The sequence below is a fragment of the Fukomys damarensis genome, unplaced genomic scaffold, assembly GCF_012274545.1.
Source record: "Fukomys damarensis isolate Sample0158 unplaced genomic scaffold, DMR_v1.0_HiC HiC_scaffold_7521, whole genome shotgun sequence".
Taxonomy (NCBI): Eukaryota; Metazoa; Chordata; class Mammalia; order Rodentia; family Bathyergidae; genus Fukomys; species Fukomys damarensis.
The window spans coordinates 1-812 of record NW_022908433.1 but is presented as its reverse complement, the minus strand read 5'-3'; the positions used below and the strand labels follow the sequence as shown (position 1 = coordinate 812).

General features: G+C 49.4%; 1 protein-coding gene across 1 annotated transcript; it reads right to left on the bottom strand.

Annotated features, from left to right (window-relative positions):
• Nucleotides 1–4: 4 nt before the first annotated feature.
• On the bottom strand, nucleotides 5–805 carry LOC104864957 (olfactory receptor 4C15-like; the record flags this gene model as incomplete). Its single annotated transcript, XM_010628254.1, has 1 exon — nucleotides 5–805. A coding segment is annotated over one exon (801 nt), but the record flags the coding sequence as incomplete, so codon positions are not given.
• Between the last annotated feature and the right edge of the window lie 7 nt (nucleotides 806–812).

The following is an 812-nucleotide window of genomic DNA, read 5'->3' as shown; positions in this document are numbered from 1 at the left end:
AAGGGTTGAGCAATGGAGATAAAATGGTGTAAAATATGGCCACCATTTTGTCAAAGGAGAAGGTAGAGGGAGGTCGAGCATATGTAAATATGCAGGGGACAAAGAACAAAACCACAACAGCAACGTGGGACCCACAGGTGGACAGAGCCTTCCCTCTCCCTTTAGAACTGTGCTTCCTCAGGGAGAACAAGATGACACCATAGGACACAAGCAACAGGGAGAAGATTATAATGCAGATAGACCCGCTGTTGGCAACCACCAGAAGGCCAAAGATGTGTGTGTCAGTGCAGGCAAGCTTCAGTAATGGGAATAAGTCACACAGGAAATGGTCAATGACATTGGGGCCACAAAAGGGGAGCTGGAAAGTGAAGAGAATTTGGATGATGGAGTGCAGGAAGCCCCCGGTCCAGGCTACGCCCACCAGTACATAGCAGAGCCTCCTGTTCATGATGGAGGAGTAGTGCAAGGGCTTGCAAATGGCCACGTAGCGGTCATAGGCCATGGCTGTGAGGACAATAACCTCTGCTCCAGCAAGGAAGTGTTCAGCAAACAGCTGCATCATGCAGCCTTCAAAGGAGATGGTTTTCCTCTCATGGAACAGGTCCACAATCATCTTCGGTGTGATGACAGAGGAGAAGCAGGCATCCAGCAAGGACAGGAAGACCATGAAGAAGTACATGGGGGAGCCCAGCAGAGCAGGACTGTGGACAATGGTCACCACGATCAGCATGTTGCCCCCCATAGTTGTTATGTAGACCAACAAAAACACCACAAATACCATTTTCTGAACTGTTGGATTCTGTGAAAGTCCC